At 39.6% G+C, this 23,098-nt stretch overlaps 3 protein-coding genes across 6 annotated transcripts in view; 1 reads left to right on the forward strand and 2 right to left on the reverse strand.

The window, feature by feature from the left end:
- On the reverse strand, positions 1–4,778 carry clrn1 (clarin 1). The gene is made up of 3 exons (XM_062060813.1): positions 4,345–4,778; positions 590–769; positions 1–417 (listed from the first exon to the last, which is right to left on the reverse strand). Exons 1-3 carry the CDS (start codon positions 4,766–4,768, stop codon positions 152–154), a joined length of 870 nt encoding a protein of 289 aa, XP_061916797.1. The 5' UTR covers positions 4,769–4,778; the 3' UTR covers positions 1–151.
- masp1 (MBL associated serine protease 1) lies at positions 3,931–21,742 on the forward strand. Of its 2 annotated transcripts, XM_062060810.1 has the most exons (14): positions 4,788–4,810; positions 4,874–4,917; positions 4,993–5,209; positions 8,326–8,503; positions 11,174–11,305; positions 11,719–11,915; positions 11,979–12,126; positions 12,208–12,332; positions 16,273–16,351; positions 16,438–16,572; positions 16,710–16,784; positions 16,850–17,097; positions 17,172–17,360; positions 19,814–21,742. In XM_062060810.1, exons 3-14 carry the CDS (start codon positions 5,015–5,017, stop codon positions 20,228–20,230), a joined length of 2,118 nt encoding a protein of 705 aa, XP_061916794.1. In that variant the 5' UTR covers positions 4,788–4,810; positions 4,874–4,917; positions 4,993–5,014; the 3' UTR covers positions 20,231–21,742. The 2 variants fall into 2 exon arrangements, with proteins under 2 accessions (XP_061916793.1, XP_061916794.1); XM_062060809.1 differs by lacking the exon at positions 4,874–4,917 and having other exon boundaries at positions 3,931–4,810.
- Positions 20,194–23,098, reverse strand: part of LOC133658602 (coagulation factor X) — a 14,214-nt gene continuing 11,309 nt past the window's right edge. The window contains exons 10-11 of one of the 3 annotated variants that reach the window (XM_062060811.1): positions 20,898–21,023; positions 20,194–20,762 (exon numbers count right to left, since the gene is read on the reverse strand). In XM_062060811.1, the coding sequence (XP_061916795.1) occupies positions 20,520–20,762; positions 20,898–21,023 (369 nt within the window). In that variant the 3' untranslated portion in view covers positions 20,194–20,519. The other 2 variants (XR_009827498.1, XM_062060812.1) reach the window with 2 other exon arrangements.

The following is a 23,098-nucleotide window of genomic DNA, read 5'->3' on the forward strand; positions in this document are numbered from 1 at the left end:
TTGTTTTTAACACTTTAATGACCTAGACCCATTTGGGTCCCCGGGACCTTTAACGTTCACCAAAATTGAGTGGGAGCACTAATGGTTACAATAAATATTGTATTGGTTTGGAAACGGTGAAAAATCAAAATGGCCCCCGCTTTCTGTTACATTAGTACATGAGGTCGGCCGCGCCCCCGTTCAGGTCCAAGTCTTTGGTTCCCTGGAAGGGAAACTGCATGCCGGCCAGTCGGACCAGTGCCACGTTGACTCCTTGGAGGAGGAAGACCAGGAGGAAAAGCCAGAAGGAAACGTCGTAGCGCTCGCCGTACGTCTGGAAGACGAAGGCCACTTCGTTAAAGTTGGCGATGCGCTCGGACAGACGGTGGACTTTCACCTCGGACACAAACAGGATCAGGACCAGGAAGCTGCACAGACCTGCGGGACATCAGAACTTGTTGACGTCACTGAGAAATGAAAAGTACAACAGAAAGGCGTTTGTCATTTGCATGCCAGGCCACTAGTTGGCAACTTCAAATGTGGCTTTTATGGGACCAAAAGTGGTGGATGTCAGATTAATCCCAAACTAGTGGCGGTGCGAGACGCTTACAGCACACGGACGTCCACAAGTAAAGTCCCATAGGGCCGTGCAGCGTCTCGTAAGGACGTCCAAAGGCGTTGAAGAAGAAGAAGCCGCTGGCCACGGACGAGAAGACCACCAGCGCGCCGCAGAAAAAGATGATGGTTACATGAAGACCTGCTGGGACGGCGTCCAATAGTTCTGGAAAAACTGCCGCACAAAAGACGACGCTTAACAACTAAAGTCAATCCTAAATGATAATAAAGATGAATATTGAAATTTTTTGGAGAATGTGTACATTTATTATGTAGACTTTTGATGGGGCACCATCAAAACACCGTCAATTTTTACAGTAAAATTCTGGTCCACTAAGCCGCCAGTAATTTATCGTTAAATTTTTTTATTATATTGTAAAAAAAATGTAAAAAATTGGTAACTGAGTAAAATTGCAGTAAAAAATTACAGTAAAATGTACAGTGTTTTTTACAACATATTACTGCTGAGGTTTTTTTACCATAAAATCTGCGGTTGTTTTTCTTACGGTTTATCAAAAATGATACTGTTTTTCCATCTACAGTAATATGTTGTAAAAAAACCTGCCAATTTTTACAGTAAAATTCTGGTCCATTAAGCCGCCAGTAATTTACTGTACTTTTTTTTATTATATTGTACAAAAAAAGGTAACTTAATAAAATTTGTGTAAAAAATTACAGTAAAATGTACAGTGTTTTTTTTTTACAACATATTACTGCCGTTTTTTTTAAACTGTAAAATCTGCGGTTGTTGTTTTGACGGTTTATTACTGTAAATGTAAAAACGGTACCGCAGTTGTTGTTTTTTATAGTAATCTCATTTGCCAAAATAAAATAAAACAGTGATACTGTTTTTCTATCTACAGTAATATGACGGGCAATTTTTACAGTAAAATTCTGGTTGACTAAGCCGACAGTAATTTACCGTAAAAAAAATGTATTATATTTAAAAAAAAAAAAAAAAAATCTTATTATATTGTAAAAAAAATTAAAAAAAATTGGTAACTGAGTAAAATTGCAGTAAAAAATTACAGCAAAATTTAAAGTGTTTTTTACAACATATTACTGCTGGGTTTTTTTTACTGTAAAATCTGCGGTTGTTGTTTTGACGGTTTATTACTGTAAATGTAAAAACGGTACTACAGTTGTTGTTTTTTATAGTAAGCTCATTTGCCAGAATAAAATAAAACAGTGATACTGTTTTTCCATCTACAGTAATATGTTGTAAAAAAAAAACTGTCAATTTTTACAGTAAAATTCTGGTCCACTAAGCCGCCAGTAATTTACCGTAAAAAAAAAGTATTATATTTTAAAAAAAAAAAAGGTAAATAAGTAAAATTACAGTATAAAATTACGGTAAAATTTACAGTGTTTTTTACAACATATTACTGCCTGGGTTTTTTTTAACCGTAAAATCTGCAGTTGTTGTTTTTACGGTTTATTACTGTACATTTAAAAACGGTACTGCCGTTGTTGTTTTTTATAGTAAGCTCATTTGCCAGAATTAAAAAAAAAACAGTTATACTGTTTTTCTATCTACAATAATATGACCGGCAATTTTTACAGTAAAATTCTGGTTGACTAAGCCGACAGTAATTTACCGTAAAAAAAACGTATCATATTGTAAAAAATAAAAAATAAAATTGGTAACTGAGTAAGATTGCAGTAAAAAAATTACAGCAAAATTTAAAGTGTTTTTTACAACATATTTCTGCCGTTTTTTTTTTTACCGTAAAATCTGCGGTTGTTGTTTTTACGGTTTATTACTGTAAATCAGGGGTGTCCAAACTTTTTCCACTGAGGGCCGCACATGGAAAAATTTAAGCATGCGGGGGCCATTTTGATATTTTTCATTTTCAAACCTTAACAAAATATATGGATTTTTTTTTACCTTTAGGGCTACCGGGGACCATAAAGGGTCTCAGTCATTAAAATGTTAAAAATAAGTCAAATTATTATTATTTTTTATTTAACGCTTACAGTAAATCTCTATATCAACTTCAGGTTGATATAAATTTAAAAGAAAAAAAGGTTTTATGCCTTTTCTGTCTGTTTTTTATAGTAAAACTGAAATATGCAGTATTTAGTATTAGAGCCTTAAAAGATCAATAATGCAGGACACCATTGATTTTAATTCTTTAATATTTTTGAGTAATCACAGTGAAAAGTTAAATAAAATCCTACTAAATATATTTGGGATCCAAAAGGTGCCCCACTCATAAAGTGATAAATTTTTTAAATTTTTATTTTACTTTTAACACTTAAATTACGAGATCAACTTCAGATATATCTGTCGATTTTACGTTTGAACTATTATTTTGTTTGTTTTTTGCTCTTATGTCAAATAAAACTTTGATGTTTTTATATGGCAACCACACAATATATGCAATATTTTTTCCACATAAAACATTTTAAAGTGATATTTTTTTAAGAAATAATTCATTATAACATAGACTTTTAGTAGGGATGTCCGATAATGGCTTTTTGCCGATATCCGATATTCCGATATTGTCCAACTCTTTAATTACCGATACCGGTATCAACAGATACCGATATCAACCGATATATACAGTCGTGGAATTAACACATTATTATGTCTAATTTGGACAACCAGGTATGGTGAAGATAAGGTACTTTTTTAAAAAAAATTATAAAATAAAATAAGATAAATAAATTAAAAACATTTTCTTGAATAAAAAAGAAAGTAAAACAATATAAAAACAGTTACATAGAAACTAGTAATTAATGAAAATGAGTAACATTAACTGTTAAAGGTTAGTACTATTAGTGGACCAGCAGCACGCACAATCATGTGTGCTTACGGACTGTATCCCTGCAGACTGCATTGATATATATTGATATATAATGTAGGAACCAGAATATTAATAACAGAAAGAAACAACCCTTTTGTGTGAATGAGGAGGGAGGTTTTTTGGGTTGGTGCATTAATTGTAAGTGTATCTTGTGTTTTTTATGTTGATTTAATTTTAAAAAAACAAAAACAAAACGATACCGATAATAAAAAAACCCGATACAGATAATTTCCGATATCACATTTTAACGCATTTATCGGCCGATAATATCGGCAGGCCGATATTATCGGACATCCCTAATTTTTAGTCTTTTTTTTTTTTTAGCAATGGCAAAAAAAAGAAAAATAAACAAAGACAAAAGAAAAAAAACAGCCTGCATGGCAGCTTTGTGTTAACATTGCAACTTTTTCTTGTTAGATTTCACCTCATTCCACTTTTTAAAAAATGTTTTTTAACATTTTTGCAATATTATCAATTTTTGCAGAATGTGTGGCGGGCTGGTAAACAATTAGCTGCGGGCCGCAAATGGCCCCTGGGCCGCATTTTGGACACCCCTGCTGTAAATAAAAACGGTACGGCAGATCACGTGGTGTAAATGATTACGTAAGACATTTGTGTGAGGGACAACACTGCTTTGTCAGCATAATTAATCAGGCAGAAGGCTTGTTAGTGATGCACCGCTGCTCTTTACTGTCCTAGAAGAGTAAACACTATGCTGCTGCTGCTGCTTCTGGGCTGCAGACCACAAAAACAACAATAGTGTAACGGAGGTTTTTTTCAAAAAAAAAAAGGAACAAAAAGTTACGTGTTGAGTGGTTGTGAATAATTAAACACTTTATTTATTATTCATGAGATGAAACTTTAGTCCCGTTCATTATTCTCGCCATGACTGTTGTTGTTTTTGACGATAAATGAGAAGTTCATTGACAATTTGGCTCACCTGAGAAGCGGGAAGTTCTCCCTCCCAGGCCGCACGTCTTCACCCTCTCCCCGTGGAAGAGTCCGTACGCCAGGCGGCCCACGAACTTCTCCAGCTCGGCCCCCGTAGCGTTGACCAGCTCGGCCCCGGTCCGGCAAAGCACGGTTCCGTCGACCCATAGCGGCAGCCCGGTGGCCAAGGCGGCCGCCAGGGCGCAGCAGAGGCCGAGCGAGCCCCCGCAGGCCAGCAGCAGCCGCTTGTGTCGCCTCGCCATCATGGCGGCGCGTCGCTCCCGCTCACGGAAAGCAGCCTGCGCGCGGGACGGTCTCCACGGCAACGGGGTGTGGGCGTGGCCATCCCGTGACGTCACTGCGAGGCTTCGCCCGGCACCGCCCGCTGGAGGCTGGACGTAAACATTCCAGCACGTGCCTGGTACGGAACGCATCAGACCTGCAGAGACCGGAGCTGGCATGGCGGCCATCGTCGGGTGAGACATGTTCATTCCTGACTTTTGATTGATTGATTGATTAATTGAAACTTTTATTAGTAGCTTGCACAGTTCAGTACATATTCCGTACAATTGACCACTAAATGGTAACACCCCAATACGTTTTTCAACTTGTTTAAGTCGGGGTCCACGTTAGTTCAGCAAGGTGTGCTTGTGCGCAGGTGCGTGTGTTTGTGCGCCTCCATGGCGCTGATGGATGCTCAGCTGATGGAGACACAAACCTTTGGCACCTTTCGCTCTCCCAACTTCCCTGCGCCCTATCCTCCTGAGGCCAGCAGACACTGGAACATCAGCGTCCCTCAAGGCTTCAGGGTCCGACTCTACTTCAGCCATTTTGACCTGGAGCCCTCCTACCTGTGCGAGTACGACTACGTAAAGGTGAGGCCCCGCCCTCCCAACACACACACACATTCCTGTATTTCTTACCTTCTTGAGACCTGACAAAAAAAGCCTACCTCTTTAGGACCACCCTTTCTAGATGTGTATTTACAACATTGATAATATATACATACCGTATTTTTCTGAGTATAAGTCGCACCGGCCGAAAATGCATAATAAAGAAGGAAAAAAACATATATAAGTCGCACTGGAGTATAAGTCGCATTTTTGGGGGAAATGTATTTGATAAAAGCCAACACCAAGAATAGACATTTGAAAGGTAATTTCAAATAAATAAAGAATAGTGAACAACAGGCTGAATAAGTGTACGTTATATGAGGCATAAATAACCAACTGAGAAGGTGCCTGGTATGTTAACGTAACATATTATGGTAAGAGTCATTCAAATAACTATAACATATAGAACATGCTATACGTTTACCAAACAATCTGTCACTCCTAATCGCTAAATCTCATGAAATCTTATACGTCTAGTCTCTTACGTGAATGAGATAAATAATATGATTTGATATTTTACGCTAATGTGTTAATAATTTCACACATAAGTCGCTCCTGAGTATAAGTCGCACCCCCGGCCAAACTATGAAAAAAACTGCGACTTATAGTCCGAAAAATAAGGTACTAGAGATGTCTGATAATGGCTTTTTTGCAGATATCCGATATTCCGATATTGTCCAACTCTTAATTACCGATTCCGATATCAACCGTTACCGATATATACAGTCGTGGAATAAACACATTATTATGCCTAATTCTGTTGTGATGCCTCGCTGGATGCATTAAACAATGTAACAAGGTTTTCCAAAATATATCAACTCAAGTTATGGAAAAAAATGCCAACATGGCACTGCCATATTTATTATTGAAGTCACAAAGTGCATTATTTTTTTTAAACATGCCTCAAAACAGCAGCTTGGAATTTGGGACATGCTCTCACTGAGAGAGCATGAGGAGGTTGAGGTGGGCGGGGTTGAGGTGGTAGGGGGGCGGAGGGGGGAGGTAGGGGGGGTTTATATTGTAGCGTCCCGGAAGAGTTAGTGCTGCAAGGGGTTCTGGGTATTTGTTCTGTTGTGTTTATGTTGTGTTACGGTGCGGATGTTCTCCCGAAATGTGTTTGTCATTCTTGGGTTCAAAGTGTGGCGCATATTTGTAACAGTGTTAAAGTTGTTTATACGACTACCCTCAGTGTGACCTGTATGGCTGTTGACCAAGTATGCCTTGCATTCACTTGTGTGTGTCAAAAGCCGTATATATTATTTGATTGGGCTGGCACTCAAGGACAGTGCCTTCAAGGTTTATTGGCGCTCGTTACTTCTCCCTACGTCCGTTTACCACTCCGTACAGCGGAGTTATAAAAAGTCATACATTTTACTTTTTGAAACCGATACCAATCATTTCCGATATTACATTTTAAAGCATTTATCGGCCGATAATATCGGCGATCCGATATTATCGGACATCTCTAATACATCCTATGCAAATATAAAAAAGCTTGTTGTGAAAAATGAGTTGGAATTTCACAAGAAAAAGGTCACAATTTCACAATAAAAACTTCGAATTTTGGCAGTATTATAATAAAAGTCGTCATTTTACTCGACGCAAGTCAAAATTTGACAAGAAAAACTGAACATTTGTGCAATGTCATGATAAAAGTTGGAATTTTACTCAATAACAGTCGCAATTTTACAAGAAAAGCTGGACATTTTGGCAATTGTGTGAAAAGAGTCGTAATTTTACTCAACAAAAGTCACAATTTTGTAAGAAAACTTTAAAATGTTGGCAATATTATAATAATAAACAGGATTTTACTTGGCAAAATGGTGACAAAAGTCATAATTTTACTCGAAATATGTCACTGTTTTACAAGAACAACAAAAAAAATTGGCAATATTGTGATAAAAGTCAGAATTTTATATGACAAATGTCACCATCTTGCATTAAAAAGTAATAATCTTACATAAAAAAGTAATAATTTTACGAGAAAGTATTGCATTATTACAGAACTGTGTAAACAGAGCGATGTCCCCATTAAGTAAGCATTGCCAGAAAACACACACGCGCACACACACACACACACACACACACACACACACACGCATACCTGTATTTCTTACCTTCTTAAGACCTGAGAAAAAAAGGCTACCTCTTTAGGACCACCTTTCTAGATATATAAAGATGTGTATTTACAACATTAATAATATATACATACTATGCTAATATAAAAAAAGCTGAACATTGTATGAAAAGAGTCGTAATTTTACTCGACAAAAGTCACAATTTTGTAAGAAAACTCTAAAATGTTGGCAATGTTATAATAATAATCTGAATTTTACTTGGCAAAATGGTGACAAAAGTCATCTTTTGACTCAAAATATGTCACTGTTTTACAAGAACAACAAAAAAATTAGCAATATTGTGATAAAAGTCAGAACTTTATATGACAAATGTCACCATCTTGCATTACAAAGTAATAATCTTACATAAAAAAGTAATAATTTTCCGAGAAAATATGGCATTATTACAGAAACAGAAGAATATGAGAAATTGTTCCCAATGTTATAAGAAAAAAGTCGACACATTGTGAGAAAAAGACTGCTTTTAGTTTGTTTATTTAAATTTATTTTTTTTGCTTGTAATTGGTTTTTAATCTTCATTATTTACTTGAAGTTATTCCAGTATGTCTCTATATACATATTTATTTTATTTTTCTAAATTAATTTTGGCCAAAGGGGGCGCATTTCAATTTCTTACACACACTTGTTACTACATATGTTGGCCAGAGGGGGAGCACTTCCAATTTTTACACACACTTGTTATTTCATATGTTGGCCAGAGGGGGAGCACTTTTAAAAGCGACAAACAGTCAATTTGAAAAATCCCTCCTTTTTGGGACCACCCTCATTTTGATAGATGTCACCAGCAGGGGTGCAAATGAGACATTCTCTATTAGATGTCATGTTATTGGGACCATGATTTATGTCATCACTTGTTCACACCTCCTCATATGGAAGCTACTTTTCCTTGTTGGTGTCTCAAGAAGGGTAGAAATACAAGAACACACACACACACCATGTGGTCTCAAAGCATGCATGCAGGTGGAGGCGGAGGGGGTGATGCTGGCGCTGTTCTGTGGTCGGGAGGACTCGGACACGGAGGCGGTGCCGGGTCAAAAGGTCATCACCTCCCCAAAGAACACACTCAGCGTGGACTTCTCCTCGGACTTCTCCAATGAGGAAAACTTCTCAGGATTTAACGCTCACTACAGCGCTGTGGGTAAGACTCTGATTGGTCGACTTATTTTGTTGTCTCTCTTGACTTGTTGTTTGGTAGACTTGTGGTTTTGGTGTTTGATTGACTTGTTGGCTTATTGTCTCGTTGACTTGTTAATTTGTCTTTTTTTGTTGACTTATCTTGTTTTGTTGTCTTGTTTTGTTGTCTTGTTTTGTTGACTTGTTGTTTGACAGACTTGTGGTTTTGGGGTTTTATTGACTTGTTTTCTTGTTGGCTTATTGTCCTGTTAACTTGTTTTTTTTTTAACTTGTTTTCTTGTCTTGTAACTACTTTTTTGTTTAGTTGTTTGGTTGACTTGTTGTCTTGTCTTGTTGGCTTATTTTCACGTTCACTTGTTCATTTGTCTTTTGTTGCGGACTTGTCTTGTTTTGTTTTCTTGTTATCTTGTTTTAAATTATTGTTTTGTTTGGTTGACCCGTTTTGGTGACTTGTAGTTGTGTCGTCCTGTTAATTTGTAGATCGTTTCTTGTTAACTTGTTGTTTTGTTGAGTTGTTTTTTTCTCCTGTCAACTTGTTTTTTTGAGTTGTTGTTTGGTTGACTAGTTTTGTTGACTTGTTATTTTGTTGTCCTGTTGTTTTGTAATTTTGTTGTTCTGTTAACTTGTTTTTTGTCTTGTTAACATGTTGTTTTGTTGAATAATTTTTTTAACTTGTCTTGTCGACTTGGCAGATGTAGACGAGTGTTTGGACGGTGTTGTCCTTTTGGCTTGTTTTTTGTCCTGTTAACTTGTTTTGTTGAATATTTGTTGTGTTGACTTGTTCTCTTGTCTAGTGAACTTTTTTTTTGGTTGAGTTGTTGTTTGGTTGAATTGCTGTCTTGTCTTGTTGGCTTATTTTCACATTTACTTGTTGATTTTCTTTTGTTGTTGTCTCATCTTGTTTTGATGTTTTGTTATCTCGTTTTAAATTATTGTTTTGTCGTCTTGTTTGGTTGACTAGTTTTGTTGACTCGTAGTTGCGTTGTCCTGTTAATTTCTTGTTTTTGTCTTGTTAACTTGTTGTTTTGTTGAGTTGTCGTTTCGTTGTCTTGTTTACCCGTTGGTTTGTTGAGTTGGTTTTTGTTGACTTGTTGTTTTCTTGTCCTCTTAACTTGTTTTTTTTTAGTTGTTGTTTGGTTGACAAGTTTTGTTGACTTGTTATTTTGTTGCCCTTTTATTTAGTAATGTTGTAGTTCTGTTAACTTGTTTTGTTGAGTTGTCGTTTTGTTGAGACATTGTTTTGTCGTCTTGTTAACGTGTTGTTTTTTTTAATAATTTTTTTGACTTGTCTTGTTGACTTGGCAGACGTAGATGAGTGTTTGGACGTTGTTGTCCTGTTGACTTTTTTTTGTCCTGTTAACTTGTTGTTTTATTGAATTGTTGTTTGTTGACTTGTCCTTTTGTCTTTTTAAACTACTTTTTTGGCTTATACCTTGTTTACTTGTTGATTTGTCTTTTGTTGATCTTTGTTGACTTGTCTTGTTTAGTTGTCTTTTAAAGTTGTTGTTGTTTTGTCAACTTGTTTGTTTGACTGGTTTTGTAGACTTGTTTTGTTTGTTGTCCTGTTAACTTGTTGTTTTGTTGAATTGTTGTTTTGTTGTCTTGTTGTGTTGTTTTTGTTGACTTGTTGTTGTGTTGTCTTGTTAACTTGTTTTATTGTCTTGTTGACTTGCTTATTGTCCTGTTAACTTGTTTGTTTTTTTTACTTGTTTTCTTGTCTTGTAACTACTTTTTTGTTTAGTTGTTTGGTTGACTTGTTGTCTTGTCTTGTTGGCTTATTTTCACGTTCACTTGTTCATTTGTCTTTTGTTGCTGACTTGTCTTGTTTTGTTTTCTTGTTATCTTGTTTTAAATTATTGTCTTGTTTGGTTGACTCGTTTTGGTGACTTGTAGTTGTGTTGTCTTGTTAATTTGTAGATTTTTTCTTGTTAACTTGTTGTTTTGTTGAGTTGTTTTTTGTTGAGTTGTTGTTTTGTTGTCCTGTTAACTTTTTTTTTTAGTTGTTGTTTGGTTGACTAGTTTTGTTGACTTGTTATTTTGTTGTTCTGTTGTTTTGTAATTTTGTTGTTCTGTTAACTTGTTTTTTGTCTTGTTAACGTGTTGTTTTGTTGAATAATTTTTTTTAACTTGTCTTGTCGACTTGGCAGATGTAGACGAGTGTTTGGACGGTGTTGTCCCGTTGGCTTGTTTTTTGTCCTGTTAACTTGTTTTGTTGAATTATTGTTGTGTTGACTTGTTCTCTTGTCTCGTTAACTTTTTTGGGGGTTGAGTTGTTGTTTGGTTGACTTGTTGGCTTATTTTCTTGTTTACTTGTTGATTTGTCTTTTGTTGTTGACATGTCTTGTTTTGTTGTTTGTTGTTTGTTTGGTTGACTAGTTTTGTTGACTTGAAGTTGTGTTGTCCTGTTAAGTTGTTGTTTTTTGTCTTGTAAACTTGTTGTTTTGTTGAGTTGTTTTTTGTTGACCTGTTGTATTGTCAACTTGTTTTGTTGTCCTGTTGATTTGTTTTATTTCCTGTTAACTTGTTCTTTTTGTTAAAACTTTGTTTTGTTAACTTGTTTTCTTGTCTTCTTAACACATTTTTTTTAGTTGTTGTTTGGTTGACTAGTTTTGTTGTCTTGTCAACGTGTTGTTTTGTTGAGTAACTTTTTGGACTTGTGTTGTTGGCTCGGCAGACGTGGACGAGTGTATGGACGGCGTGGACGAGGACATGCAGTGTGACCACCTGTGTCACAACTACTTGGGGGGGTTCTACTGCTCGTGTCGTCATGGTTACTTGCTGCACACGGACAAGCGCACATGTACAGGTGACATCACGTCGATGAACACACACACAATGTTATGTTGCTTCAAATGTGACTTTTTGGAATGTTGTATCGCCCTGAGAACTTTAAGACCTCTAAGACCCTTAAGTTCCTTTACCAGAACAGTGTGTGTGTGTGTGTGTGTGTGTGTGTGTGTGTGTGTGTGTGTGTGTGTGTGTGTGTGTGAGCGTGTGTGTGTGTGTGTGAGCTCTGATAGTGGTTGCTGATTGGGGGTAAATATTTACATGTACTGCAGACAGCGTTTGATTGATGAAGTGTGAGACTCACCACTGACATCTGCAATCTGTGTGTGTGTGTGTGTGTGTGTGTGTGTGTGTGTGTGTGTGTGTGTGTGTGTGTGTGTGTGTGTGTGTGTGTGTGTGTGTGTGTGTGAGAGAGTGTGTGTGTGTGGGCAGTGGAGTGCGGTGGCCACGTGTTTGGAAACCGTTCTGGGGTGGTGAGCAGCGTGGACTTCCCTGCTCCGTATCCAAAGAGTTCCGAGTGTTTGTACGTGATCGAGGTGGCGGCGGGCCTCAAGCTCCGCCTCCATTTTGAGCACACCTTCGACGTGGAGGACCACCCAGAGGTGGTGTGTCCGTACGACTACGTCAAGGTAGGACGCGCACACGTACACGCACACACACAGAGCGGAGCGACTGCAGGCGTGTCGTTCCAGATCCGAGCGGGCGCCAGAGACTTGGGGACGTTCTGCGGCCGCCGGTCTCCCGGAGTCATCGAGACCGACAGTAACGTGGCGGCCATCCTGTTCCACAGCGACAACTCCGGGGAGAACCTCGGCTGGAGGCTGACGTACACGTCTGTAGGTCCGTGACGTGCGCGCGCACAAACACACGCCAATGCATGACTCGATGAACCCGCTTTCCTTCGGTGCTTTTATTTTGTAGAGGCAGGAAGTCAGTGTCCGGTTCCAGAGCGGCCTCCAAACAGCATACTGAGCCCGGTCCAGTCCGAGTACTCAATCGGAGACCATGTCGAGGTCACATGCGCTACTGGGTTCCGATTGGTCAAGGTGACATCTTGTTTCCATCATACTTGCCAACCCTGCAGATTTTCCCGGGACACTCCTGAATTTCTCCCGATTTCCAACAATATTGGGGGCGTGCCTTAAAGGTACTGCCTTTAGCATCCTATAAAACCTGTCGTCACGTCCACTTTTCCTCCATACAAACAGCGTGCCGGCTTATATGCGGCTTTTACACACACATAAGTGAATGCAGAGCATACTTGGTCAACAGCCATACAGGTCACACTGAGGGTGGCCGTATCTCTTATGTGTGACTGACATCATATTGTAGTCTACACGTATCTCTTATGTGTGACTGCCATCATATTGCAGTCTACACGTATCTCTTATGTGTGACTGCCATCATATTGCAGTCTACACGTATCTCTTATGTGTGACTGGCATCATATTGCAGTCTACACGTATCTCTTATGTGTGACTGCCATCATATTGCAGTCTACACGTATCTCTTATGTGTGACTGCCATCATATTGCAGTCTACACGTATCTCTTATGTGTGTCATCATATTGCAGTGTACACGTATCTCTTATGTGTGACTGCCATCATATTGTAGTCTACACGTATCTCTTATGTGTGACTGCCATCATATTGCAGTCTACACGTATCTCTTATGTGTGACTGCCATCCTATTGCAGTCTACACGTATCTCCTATGTGTGACTGCCATCATATTGCAGTCTACACATATCTCTTATGTGTGACTGCCATCATATTGTAGTCTACACGTATCTCTTATGTGTGACTGCCATCCTATTGCAGTCTACACGTATCTCTTATGTGTGACTGCCATCCTATTGCAGTCTACACGTATCTCCTATGTGTGACTGCCATCATATTGCAGTCTACACGTATCTCTTATGTGTGACTGCCATCATATTGCAGTCTACATGTATCTCTTATGTGTGACTGGCTTCATATTGCAGTCTACATGTATCTCTTATGTGTGACTGCCATCATATAGCAGTCTACACGTATCTCTTATGTGTGACTGCCATCATATTGCAGTCTACACGTATCTCTTATGTGTGACTGCCATCATATTGCAGTCTACACATATCTCTTATGTGTGACTGCCATCATATTGCAGTCTACACGTATCTCTTATGTGTGACTGTCATCATATTGCAGTCTACACGTATCTCTTATGTGTGTCTGCAATCATATTGCAGTCTACACGTATCTCTTATGTGTGACTGCCATCAAATTGCAGTCTACACATATCTCTTATGTGTGACTGCCATCATATTGTAGTCTACATGTATCTCTTATGTGTGTCTGCCATCATATTGCAGTCTACACGTATCTCTTATGTGTGACTGCCATCAAATTGCAGTCTACACATATCTCTTATGTGTGACTGCCATCATATTGTAGTCTACACGTATCTCTTATGTGTGACTGCCATCCTATTCCAGTCTACACGTATCTCTTATGTGTGACTGCCATCCTATTGCAGTCTACACGTATCTCCTATGTGTGACTGCCATCATATTGCAGTCTACACGTATCTCTTATGTGTGTCATCATATTGCAGTGTACACGTATCTCTTATGTGTGACTGCCATCATATTGTAGTCTACACGTATCTCTTATGTGTGACTGCCATCCTATTGCAGTCTACACGTATCTCTTATGTGTGACTGCCATCCTATTGCAGTCTACACGTATCTCCTATGTGTGACTGCCATCATATTGCAGTCTACACGTATCTCTTGTGTGTGACTGCCATCATATTGTAGTCTACACGTATCTCTTATGTGTGACTGCCATCCTATTGCAGTCTACACGTATCTCTTATGTGTGACTGCCATCCTATTGCAGTCTACACGTATCTCCTATGTGTGACTGCCATCATATTGCAGTCTACACGTATCTCTTATGTGTGACTGCCATCATATTGCAGTCTACATGTATCTCTTATGTGTGACTGGCTTCATATTGCAGTCTACATGTATCTCTTATGTGTGACTGCCATCATATAGCAGTCTACACGTATCTCTTATGTGTGACTGCCATCATATTGCAGTCTACATGTATTTCTTATGTGTGACTGCCATCATATTGCAGTCTACACATATCTCTTATGTGTGACTGCCATCATATTGCAGTCTACACGTATCTCTTATGTGTGACTGTCATCATATTGCAGTCTACACGTATCTCTTATGTGTGTCTGCCATTATATTGCAGTCTACACGTATCTCTTATGTGTGACTGCCATCAAATTGCAGTCTACACATATCTCTTATGTGTGACTGCCATCATATTGTAGTCTACATGTATCTCTTATGTGTGTCTGCCATCATATTGCAGTCTACACGTATCTCTTATGTGTGACTGCCATCAAATTGCAGTCTACACATATCTCTTATGTGTGACTGCCATCAAATTGCAGTCTACACATATCTCTTATGTGTGACTGCCATCATATTGCAGTCTATACATATCTCTTACGTGTGACTGCCATCATATTGCAGTCTACACGTATCTCTTATGTGTGACTGCCATCAAATTGCAGTCTACACCTATCTCTTATGTGTGACTGCCATCATATTGCAGTCTACACATATCTCTTATGTGTGACTGCCATCATATTGCAGTCTACACGTATCTCTTATGTGTGACTGTCATCATATTGCAGTCTACACGTATCTCTTATGTGTGTCTGCCATCATATTGCAGTCTACACGTATCTCTTATGTGTGACTGCCATCAAATTGCAGTCTACACATATCTCTTATGTGTGACTGCCATCATATTGCAGTCTACACGTATCTCTTATGTGTGACTGCCATCAAATTGCAGTCTACACATATCTCTTATGTGTGACTGCCATCGTATTGCAGTCTATACATATCTCTTATGTGTGACTGCCATCATATTGCAGTCTACACGTATCTCTTATGTGTGACTGCCATCCTATTGCAGTCTACACGTATCTCCTATGTGTGACTGCCATCATATTGCAGTCTACACGTATCTCTTATGTGTGTCTGCCATCATATTGCAGTCTACACGTATCTCTTATGTGTGACTGACATCAAATTGCAGTCTACACGTATCTCTTATGTGTGACTGCCATTATATTGTAGTCTACATGTATCTATTATGTTTGACTGCCATCTACTCGTCACACTTATCATTACACCATGTACCAAATAAAATAGCTTCAAGGTCGGTAAGCACAACCAAAAATTATTTTGTACATTAGGCGCACCGGGTAATAAGGCGCACTGTCGAGTTTTGAGAAAATGAAAGGATTTTAAGTAGAGATGTCCGATAATATCGGACTGCCGATAAATGCTTTAAAATGTAATATCGGTTTCAAAAAGTAAAATTTATGACTTTTTTTAAAACACTGTTGTACGGAGTGGTACACGGACGTAGGGAGAAGTACAGAGCGCCAATAAACCTTAAAGGCACTGCCTTTGCGTGCCGGCCCAGTCACATAATATCTACGGCTTTTCACACACACACAAGTGAATGCAAGGCATACTTGGTCAACAGCCATACAGGTCACACTGAGGGTGGCCGTATAAACAACTTTAACACTGTTACAAATATGCGCCACACTGTGAACCCACACCAAACAAGAATGACAAACACATTTCGGGAGAACATCCGCACCGTAACACAACATAAACACAACAGAACAAACACCCAGAACCCCTTGCAGCACTAACTCTTCCGGGACGCTACAATATACACCCCCCCCAACCCCGCCCACCTCGAATACCCCCCTCCCACCCATCTCTCGAATTCGGAGATCTCAAGGTTGGCAAGTATGGTTGCCATGACAACCCCACATCGTTTTACTTTACCGCTGCACAACATTAGCGTTGATGCAACTCATTTAATATTTATTTATGAAGCGAAACAGGAAGTGGCGCACGTCACCGTAACTTTTTCCCCGCTTCTGGCGCAGGACGGTCAGCGCGTGGACGAGTACAACATGGAGTGTGGGACTGACAGGAAGTGGAACGGCAGCCTTCCTGTGTGTCAAAGTAAGAGGCGCTCTCTTTTACTTCCTGAAAGTGGGGGAGGAAGGCGGAGCTACTCGTCATGCCTATGTTGCCTCGCTCTGTCACAGCGGTGGACTGTGGCGTTCCCGAGGGGGTGGACCGGGCTGACGTGGTGTTTGGTAACCGTGGCAACAGCACACTGTTTGGAGCCACCGTCCGCTACCGGTGCGGAGACGACGCCTTTGAGATCCACCCTAACGACAGTAACTCACCAATTCATCGGTAATGTACTCGACTTTGGACTCACTGACGTGTGTGTGTGTGTGTGTGTGTGTGTGTGTGTGTGTGTGTGTGTGTGTGTGTGTGTGTGTGTGTGTGTGTGTGTGTGTGTGTGTGTCAGGTCAGTATCACTGCGGGCCAAACGGGCTTTGGGTCCACGCTGATTTAGGGGTGGAGCTTCCGTCCTGTGCGCCAGGTGAGTGTCGCAAAGCTGGCGTGCGTTTTTCACGTGCGTGGAGACGTCATGTGATCTCCCGACAGCGTGTGGCCGTCCCGCCAGGTCCTTCCCCCGGCAGGTGAAGCGCATAGTGGGCGGGCACGGCGCCGAGCCCGGCCTCTTCCCCTGGCAGGTCCTGCTGAGCGTGGAGGATCCGTCCCGCGTCCCCGAGGACCGCTGGTTCGGCTCCGGCGCCTTGCTGTCCGACAGGTGGGTCCTGACCGCGGCTCACGTGCTCCGGACCCGGCGGCGGGACGCCCGCGTGGTCCCCGTAGACCCCGAGCACGTCAAGGTGAGTCTCTGGCGAAGGAAGCCGATCGGAGCGGAGTTGCTCTTCCAAGATGATAGAGTTGTGTCGCGTGCCAGGTCTTCGTGGGACTCGTGGACAAGCGGGACCAGCATTCGGCGCCCGGTCACTCGGTGGACGAGGTCGTCCTCCATCCGGACTTCCGGCCAAGTGACTACAACGACGACATCGCCATGGTGAGGCTGAGCGCCCGGGTGGAGCTGAACGCCGCCGTCCGTCCCGTCTGCCTGCCCCCGCCGCAGCTCCAGGTGCGTCACCTTGTCTCGTTTAGTTGTCTTGTAAAATTGTTGTTGTTTTGTCAACTTGTTTGGTTGACTGGTTTTGTAGACTTGTATTTTTTGTTGTCCTGTTAACTTGTTGTTTTGTTAACTTGTTGTTTTGTTGAATTGTTGTTTTGTTCACATGTTGTCTTGTTTCCCCGTTGTTTTGTTGTGTTGTTTTTGTTGACTTGTTGTTGTGTTGTCTTGTTAACTTGTTTTGTTGTCTTGTTGACTTGCTTTTTGTCCTGTTAACTTGTTTTTTTTTTTACTTGTTTTCTTGTCTTGTAACTACTTTTTTGTTTAGTTGTTTGGTTGACTCGTTGTCTTGTCTTGTTGGCTTATTTTCACGTTCACTTGTTCACTTTTGTTGCTGACTTGTTTTGTTTTCTTGTTATCTTGCTTTAAATTATTGTTTTGTTTGGTTGACCCGTTTTGGTGACTTGTAGTTGTGTCGTCCTGTTAATTTGTAGATTTTTTTCTTGTTAACTTGTTGGTTTGTTGAGTTGTTTTTTGTTGACTTGTTGTTTTGTTGTCCTGTTAACTTGTTTTTTTGAGTTGTTGTTTGGTTGACTAATTTTGTTGACTTGTTATTTTGTTGTCCTGTTGTTTTGTAATTTTGTTGTTCTGTTAACTTGTTTTTTGCCTTAACGTGTTTTTTTGTTGAATAATTTTTTAAACTTGTCTTGTCGACTTGGCAGATGTAGACGAGTGTTTGGACGGTGTTGCCCTGTTGGCTTGTTTTTTGTCCTGTTAACTTGTTTTGTTTACTTGTAATTTTGATGTCCTGTTGTTTTGTAATTTTGTTGTTCTGTTAACTTGTTTTTTGCCTTGTTAACATGTTGTTTTGTTGAATAATTTTTTTAACTTGTCTTGTCGACTTGGCAGATGTAGACGAGTGTTTGGACGGTGTTGCCCTGTTGGCTTGCTTTTTGTCCTGTTAACTTGTTTTGTTGAATTGTTGTTGTGTTGACTTGTTCTCTTGACTCGTTAACTTTTTTTGGGGTTGAGTTGTTGTTTGGTTGACTTGTTGTCTTGTTTTCATGTTTATTTGTTGATTTGTCTTTTGTTGTTGACATGTTTTGTTGTCTGGTTTTGAAATATTGTTTTGTCGTTTTGTTGACTTGAAGTTGTGTTGTCCTGTTAAGTTGTTGTTTTTTGTCTTGTTAACTTGTTGTTTTGTTGAGTTGTTTTTTGTTGACTTGTTGTTTTGTTGTATTGTCAACTTGTTTTGTTGTCCTGTTGATTTGTTTTATTTCCTGCTAACTTGTTCTTTTGTTAAAACTTAGTTTTGTTAACTTGTTGTTTTGTTGAATTGTTGTTTTGTTCACATGTTGTCTTGTTTACCCATTGTTTTGTTGTGTTGTTTTTGTTGACTTGTTGTTGTGTTGTCTTGTTAACTTGTTTTGTTGTCTTGTTGACTTGCTTATTGTCCTGTTAACTTGTTGTTGTTGTTTTACTTGTTTTCTTGTCTTGTAACTACTTTTTTGTTTAGTTGTTTGGTTGACTTGTTGTCTTGTCTTGTTGGCTTATTTTCACGTTCATTTATCTTTTGTTGCTGACTTGTCTTGTTTTGTTTTCTTGTTATCTTGTTTTAAATTATTGTTTTGTTTGGTTGACCCGTTTTGGTGACTTGTAGTTGTGTCGTCCTGTTAATTTGTAGATTTTTTCTTGTTAACTTGTTGTTTTGTTGTCCTGTTAACTTGTTTTTTTGAGTTGTTGTTTGGTTGACTAGTTTTGTTGACTTGTTATTTTGTTGTCCTGTTGTTTTGTAATTTTGTTGTTCTGTTAACTTGTTTTTTGTCTTGTTAACGTGTTGTTTTGTTGAATAATTTTTTTAACTTGTCTTGTCAACTTGGCAGATGTAGACGAGTGTTTGGACGGTGTTGTCCTGTTGGCTTGTTTATTGTCCTGTTAACTTGTTTTGTTGAATTATTGTTTTGTTGACTTGTTCTCTTGTCTTGTTAACTTTTTTGGGGGTTGAGTTGTTGTTTGGTTGACTTGTTGTCTTGTCGGCTTATTTTCATGTTTACTTGTTGACATGTCTTGTTTTGTTGTCTGGTTTTGAAATATTGTTTTGTTGTTTTGTTGACTTGAAGTTGTGTTGTCCTGTTAAGTTGTTGTTTTTTGTCTTGTTAACTTGTTGTTTTGTTGAGTTATTTTTTGTTGACTTGTTGTTTTGTTGTATTGTCAACTTGTTTTGTTGTCCTGTTGATTTGTTTTATTTCCTGTTAACTTGTTCTTTTGTTAAAACTTTGTTTTGTTAACTTGTTTTCTTGTCTTGTTAACTAAAAATTTTTTAGTTGTTGTTTGTTTGACTAGTTTTGTTGTCTTGTCAACGTGTTGTTTTGTTAAATAACTTTTTGGACTTGTGTTGTTGGCTCACCTGCGCGTCACGTGACCCCTCCCCTCCCTCTGTCACCTTTGACAACTGTGTCTCGCAGGACTCCGCCCCGGCCCCCCTGCCCAACTCTGTGGGCGTCGTCGCCGGCTGGGGCGTCTCGGACCCCTCCTCCAACGCCACGGGAGCGACCTCGGACCTCCTGCAGTACGTCAAGCTGCCGGTGGTGTCCGAGGACGAGTGTCGCGCCAGCTACGCCTCGCGCGGCTACAACGTCAGCGACGGCATGTTCTGCGCCGGCTTCTACGAGGGGGGGCGGGACACCTGCCTGGGGGACAGCGGCGGCGCCTTCGTCATGGAAGAGCCGTTTGGCCGCAGGTGGGCTGTCTTTGGGCTGGTGTCGTGGGGTGGCCCCGAGGCGTGCGGCACTCGCCGGGTGTACGGCGTCTACACGCGCGTGGTCAAATATGTGGAGTGGATACAAAACCGCACTGGCAGCGCCCCCTGGTGGAAGCACTAAGGAGGTGCAAGTTTTCGCTCATTCTTTATTGTCCGTCCTCGGGTCAACGGTCACATAGCAACTGACGCTGTGGTCAAAGTTGGACTTGCCACAAAACGCATTAAGATATTCAATACCCCAAATCTGTCACGTTTCATGTGTCAGGTAAACCGCGTCGAATGGGGCCTTCCTCTTGTATTCTTGTTTTGTACAATAAATTGTTCAACTTCCTCATCATCCTTTTTATTTGAACTTTAATTCTTAGACTCGCCCACTTTGTTAATCGTCATGAAAAAAACCAAAATTTATTTTAGCTCTGCGTGGCGTTCAAGTCCACCCTGGCCATGGTGGTTGTGATCCAGGGTAGGAAGTTCCCCAGGCGGGTGTAGACGCCATACTTGCCAGTGGCGGCGCACTCTTCGCCCCAGCTGATGATGCCGGTCAGGAACCACGTGCCCCTGTAGTGGACCACGAAGGGGCCGCCGCTGTCGCCGCTGCAGGCGTCGATGCTGGCCTTCAGGTATCCTGCACAGAACATGTTGTCTGTGATCACCTGCAGGGGGGCACGCAACATGGATGCTCTTCACCTTTTTTGAAAACACCCTTCTTCTGCTTTTGCTCACCAGCAAACTGACAACACTCTGCTAGCGCCGTGCTAGCGTGACGCTAACACAGTGGCTGCTATCACCTGCTCGCTAGACAGGCTGCAGGACCGGTGACTGACCACCGGGAGCGCCACCTTCCTGAGGAATCGCGAGGGCCTGCCCAGGTACTTTGTGGTCCCCCATCCTGTCACCACACCCCTGTTGTCCTCCTGAACACACACACACACGTCTGTATAAAACTTTTACCGTTAAGGGCCACACACTGAAAAATCAAAACATGCGGTGGCCATTTTGAAATGTTTAATTTTCAAAACTACGGAGCCCTTAAAGGGACATCGGGGAAAAAACATTTTTTTACATTTTTTTTTTTTTTTTTTAGACATGTATCATAAAAAGTTTCTCGTGCGCACGAGATACATGTCTAAAAACAAAAAAACAACAACAAAAAAAAATTCTACATTTTTTTTTCCCCCCCATGTCCCTTTAGGGCAGGGGTGTCCAAACTTTTTCCACTGAGGGCCGCACACTGAAAAATCAAAGCAAACGGGGGCCATTTTGATATTTTTTTATTTTAAAAACCAATACAATATATGTATAAAAAATATACATTTAGGCCTCCACTCAGGCTTGATCCCAGGGACCCCAAAGGGTTTTGTTTAAAAAAATATAAAAAATGTTTCATTATTCAGTATTATTATTTTTATTATTATTCAAGTTTTAAATCCATAGATATACATTAGGTCTGTCTGTCAATATAACGTTTTTAAAGATTTAAGTCGTATGTTCTTTTTGTCAAAGAAAACCTTGTTTTTTTATGGAAAAAACACAAAATATGCAATATTTTCACCCAATAACATTTTTAAGTGGAATATTTGAGATTATATAATAATTGGAGCCTTAAAAAGGTAAAAAACTCATAACACCATTAATTCATTATTATTTTTTGAGCGATGACACTTAAAAACAAATCACACAAAAATTATCGGGGAACCAAAAGTGTTAAAAAATAAATTATCCATTTTTTTTACTCTTTACTTTTAACACAATAATCTCGAGATCAACTTCAGATCTATCCGTCAATTATAAGTTGTATTGTTGTTTATGTTTTTTCGTTTTAGGCCCTTCTTTAAAAAAAAAAAAAAAAACAGCTCCATTTTTTATATGGCAAACACAAAATATGCAACATTTTCCCCAAAAATTATCTCAAAGTGCAATATTTAATGTGACGTAATTGGAGCCTTGGATAGGTCAATAATTCATAATAACATTGATTTTGATTCATTATTATTTTTTAAAGAAAGAAACAGCCTGCATGGCAGCTTTGTGTTATTAGAGTAAACATTGCAACATTTTCTTTTTACATTTCACCTGTTTGCTCTTTCATACCACTTTTTATGTTTTACATTTTTTTAATCGTATTTTAAAATGGGCCGTGGGGCCGTTAAAAAATGAACCGCGGGCCGCAAATGCCCCCCGGGCCGCACTTTGGACATCCCTGCTTTAGGGGCTCCGTACAAAACCAATATAATACATCGATTTTTTTTTTTTACCTTTAGTGCTCCCCTCAAGTTTGGTAGGGTCTCAGTCATAACAATGTTAAAAATAAGTCATATTTTCTTTTATTTTTATACAAGGCTTAAATCCCTGGATCAACTTCAGGTCTGCCTGTCGATATAAAGTTGTTGTTCTTTTAATGTTTTATGCCCTTTTTGTCAAAAGCCTGTTTTCTGTTGCAAAAATAAAATTCCCCTCAAATTTTTTTTAAAGTGGACTATTTGATGTGAAGTAATTGGAACTTTAAATAGGTCAATCATTCATAACGACATTGGCTTTAATTGGGGCCCGAGCAGCGGAGCAAACACAGCAGGCCTATTGAAATTGCTCTGTTTATTATATATATATTAGGGCTGGGAATCTTTGGGTGTCCCACGATTCGATTCAAAATCGATTCTTGGGGTCACGATTCGATTCAGAATCGATTTTTTTTTTTCAATTCAACACGATTCTCGATTCAAAAACAATTTTTTTTTTTTTTTTTTAATGAAAACAATATACAACAATACCATAATAATGCAATACAATTTCAAAACAAAACCCGACCGAGCAACATTCAGAATAGCAATAAACAGAGCAATTGAGGACACACAAACATGACACGGAACTATCTAAAAGTAGTGAGACAAAAATGAATATTATCAACAACAGTATCAATATTAGTAACAATTTCAACATGGCAGTGATTAAAAATCCCTCATTGATATTATCATTACAAACATTAATAAAA

The sequence above is a fragment of the Entelurus aequoreus genome, linkage group LG10 (assembly GCF_033978785.1).
Source record: "Entelurus aequoreus isolate RoL-2023_Sb linkage group LG10, RoL_Eaeq_v1.1, whole genome shotgun sequence".
In the NCBI taxonomy this organism is placed as follows: Eukaryota; Metazoa; Chordata; class Actinopteri; order Syngnathiformes; family Syngnathidae; genus Entelurus; species Entelurus aequoreus.

Coding starts and splice junctions, on each gene's coding strand:
- masp1 (XM_062060809.1), top strand. Junction 5,210..8,325: donor GCGAGTACGACTACGTAAAG/GTGAGGCCCCGC, acceptor GCATGCATGCAG/GTGGAGGCGGAGGGGGTGAT. Junction 16,352..16,437: donor CAGCCTTCCTGTGTGTCAAA/GTAAGAGGCGCT, acceptor GCTCTGTCACAG/CGGTGGACTGTGGCGTTCCC.
- clrn1 (XM_062060813.1), bottom strand. CDS start 4,768: ATGCGTTCCGTACCAGGCACGTGCTGGAATGTTTACGTCCAGCCTCCA. Junction 770..4,344: donor GAGAACTTCCCGCTTCTCAG/GTGAGCCAAATT, acceptor TTTGTGCGGCAG/TTTTTCCAGAACTATTGGAC. Junction 418..589: donor CTTGTGGACGTCCGTGTGCT/GTAAGCGTCTCG, acceptor GATGTCCCGCAG/GTCTGTGCAGCTTCCTGGTC.